The sequence below is a fragment of the Etheostoma spectabile genome, chromosome 4 (assembly GCF_008692095.1).
Source record: "Etheostoma spectabile isolate EspeVRDwgs_2016 chromosome 4, UIUC_Espe_1.0, whole genome shotgun sequence".
Lineage (NCBI taxonomy): Eukaryota > Metazoa > Chordata > Actinopteri > Perciformes > Percidae > Etheostoma > Etheostoma spectabile.
This window is the reverse complement of record NC_045736.1, coordinates 6,084,840-6,088,220: the sequence shown is the minus strand read 5'-3', so window position 1 is coordinate 6,088,220 and position 3,381 is coordinate 6,084,840. Positions and strand designations below refer to the sequence as shown.

The following is a 3,381-nucleotide window of genomic DNA, read 5'->3' as shown; positions in this document are numbered from 1 at the left end:
CAGATTACTAGTCTAAGTGTCTGATAACATTATGGAAGGGATCCCTACAGAGATAGACCTGTAAAACCAAGACCTTTCTGTTTAACCAGAACCAGCTCTGAAGTTGCCAGTGCTAAACCCACCAGACTCCATTTAAAGAAGCAATACTTTTAGCGTGTTAAGCGCCAACATATTCGCACATGTATATCTACGTCTTTATTTCAACCAAAACTAGAGTTGTGATGGCTGGAAAATGGGAAAGACAACCCAAAAGGGCTTTTCGTAGTTTTATTTAGTTTCAGTCGACATTGAATGAAGTGTATTTTACAATGGTTAAATTACTGTTTTTTTACATGGAGTCCAATGGGTTTAGCGGATGCAATTTTGTGGATGTATTTATGTGTAAAAAAAGGATCTTACTCCTTAACAGAAAGGTCAACCTCCTAAGTAATCCTTCCATAATGTTGTCAGAAACTTAGAATATTAATCTGAGTCTGTCTGCAGCAAAATAGCACTTTTGTGAAGGTAAATACAAGCTGGACAATTGTCCTATTAACTTACATTGTAGCTTGTTTGCACATATCTCTCTTAATACTGAACCAGTGTCAAAGATTGTTGTTCTCAGTCACTTAGACACAAACACATAGGAACATGGGGTCCAGGTTGGAAAAAAAATGGTAGTTACCCTTTAAATGTAACGGGGGAAATTAATCTCCGAAAAAAAAAAAAAATCCGAACTATCTTGTATATATCCATATATATATATATATATATATATATATATTTTTTTTTTTTGTATTCATTTATTCAGAACTAGCAAAACCGGTAAAAATTTAGAATCAAACCTTAAGGGGAAAGGATACAAAAAGTAGTAATTTAAAATGCTATGTACAAGCTACATTCTATATATTGTACTGCGTGAAGCCGTAAAAACAAATAGGTGCTGCCTGAGAAAGCAAGAGAAGAGAGAAAGTATCCCCATGTAACTGCAGACCTGACATGGATGAGGCTTATCATTAACTACAGAAATCCTACGCTTCTCATGTCCAAACATCCTGTTTCATACACAGCGTTACACGTGATTCACTTTGTGCTTTACAGTTGAAGTCCCACTTCCTATTCATGACTCAACACAAATAAATAAATACCACCGCTGATAGTGCTCTGCAAACCGAAGTGTTAACATAGAGAGATAAATGCTCGAGTTGATGCACAGAGAATCTTGGTTCTGGTCCATCATCAGTGTGGCAATGATAAGCTGCATCCATATAGTAGGAATTAATGTGTAAAATCCCCCAACCCTGACCCAAGCGCACATGCAACTGAATACATGCATGGGATACTTTCAAAAAGTCTTGGAATGACTGCAATGTACTTCTACTTCATGTTTTAGCAACCCCTGATAAACTGACAGCTGTAGTAAAATGAGACATGTTCTCTTAAAAAATATTTATAGTAGGTTCTGTACACTTTAATATCTGAAAGTTATAAAGTATAAGTAGAGGCAAAAACCTATTTGAGTGATGTTCTTCTTAGAAATTGAAAATGCATGATTTTCTTTTTTTCCCCATTGTTGGCTTTAATCAGTGAACAGGGGGTGTGAGGTGGGGATGGGACCCAGCTCATGAATTCCCAGTCCGACAGCAGTCTGCTCTGCTGCGTGCTACAGGAGGAGCTTTCCATTTCGGTGGATCTTTAAAATCTTTCCAAGTCTCTGTTTGGCTGTTGCCATGCCTTTCTTTAGCCGCTTAGCTGTGAAAAGAACAAGAAAAAGACAGGAGATAAGAGGGTAATCTTGGTCCTGCTGCAGTTATAACGTCCAACTGAAGAAGATCTTTACTCCCTCATGAAGCTAAATAATGAATACTAAAACCGTCCATGTCCAAATGCATGCTTAATAGCTCGGAGTCTTCTTTTCCCCTGCCAAAATACTGTTCCTTGGCCCATTAATGCCATCATTTTTGTTGTAGTTCCTTCATTTTCACACATTTATTAGTTCCTTCAAACAGAAAAGTAATTTCAGGTAATAAATGCAGATCATTAAAAGTAATTAATTGTAATGTGAAAAGTAATTAATGAAATGCTTTAAACGGGTCAGTGCACATGCTTTCTCTGTGTAACTTCTGCATCCATCTGCAGCACCAATTATTTACACCAACTTATAGTTCATATAACGTTTAACATGAGGAATATACTTGGCATGCATATGAGGCTGCAGCTGCTAAGCCATACTATTTACTGCTAATAATGACTAAATACTCATTCCAATAGTGCTTCATTTCACGAGCCAAGTTTCTTGAAAATAGTGTAGTTGGTACTAAATATAGGGAGAACAACTGCTCCGTGAGTAAATATTCATTCCAAATATTCACTTTATTCTCCGTATATATTGACTAGTATGCTGGTCTGTAAATAAATATGTTGCTGATCTGCTGTGACCTACGTCTTTCTCACTTAAGCAACTACTTGGAATCAAGCAAATCATCTGAACACAGTTGTTTCCAAGAGAAATCCTGAGACATTTTTATTACTTTTGTTGAAAATGTTTATGAAATCCATTCATTCCATAGTATAAACAGCTAACGTGCTGACAGATGTGTTCACTGTGGCGATATTTCAGTTTGGACCAAAGTGTGGGCTGATATTACCATCCAACTTGATGCTGCCTACGCCAGGATCAGACTACATGACAGTCACTATGTCAGGCTAGACAGACATTGTGCCAAACAATCTTGCCGCCGCCTTGGACAGAAGAGTGGCAACACAACAAGTATGACACCTACCAAAAAGCTAATTGAAGGCACTGTTCTGAAGTGTCTCCTCTCATTGCTTTCATTTGGACTAACCTTTGGCGTCTGCTGACACCACCCGCTCCCCCTTGGCCAGGCTGCTGCTGTTGGTGCTCGTGGAGTTGGTGCTGTTGTTGGGAGAAGAAAGTGACGGCCGCCTCTGGCTGAGAAAAACCCCCGGCGCCATGGGCTGTGGCCCTCCCGGCGACTTGACTGTTCCAGTGTTGAACTCGTGGTCTGTCAAGCTGCCTTCTTGGGAGTCCAGATTGTGCTCCGGCGAGCTACTGTCCTGAGAGATTTTCGGGGACTCCTCAATTACTATTGCCTTCTTTTTGGTGCTTTTCTTCTTCTTCTTAGTTTTCTGCTGCTCCTCCTATTAACACATGTTTGCTTTGTTGAGCAACACTTACAGAAATAGTTACTACTATTATGGAAGAATACTGTCATGATGACATACCTGATGAGAAAGCTTTGCTGCAGCCGCGGCCAGTCCTGTTTCTATGGAGGCCACTCGGGCTCCGTCTCTCGCCGGCCGCTCCTGTCGAGGAACTGAGGGCCCGACACGGGCTGCCATGACATCCATATAAAGGTTTAGAACACATTTAGCCTACTA

General features: G+C 39.9%; 1 protein-coding gene across 2 annotated transcripts in view; it reads right to left on the bottom strand.

Annotated features, from left to right (window-relative positions):
- Positions 1–753: 753 nt before the first annotated feature.
- phf2 (PHD finger protein 2) overlaps positions 754–3,381 on the bottom strand; it is a 57,034-nt gene continuing 54,406 nt past the window's right edge. For both annotated transcript variants that reach the window (XM_032514876.1, XM_032514875.1), the window contains exons 20-22: positions 3,226–3,335; positions 2,826–3,141; positions 754–1,731 (exon numbers count right to left, since the gene is read on the bottom strand). In XM_032514876.1, coding sequence (XP_032370767.1) covers positions 1,643–1,731; positions 2,826–3,141; positions 3,226–3,335 — 515 coding nt within the window. In that variant the 3' untranslated portion in view covers positions 754–1,642. The remainder of the gene's footprint in view (positions 1,732–2,825; positions 3,142–3,225; positions 3,336–3,381) is intronic.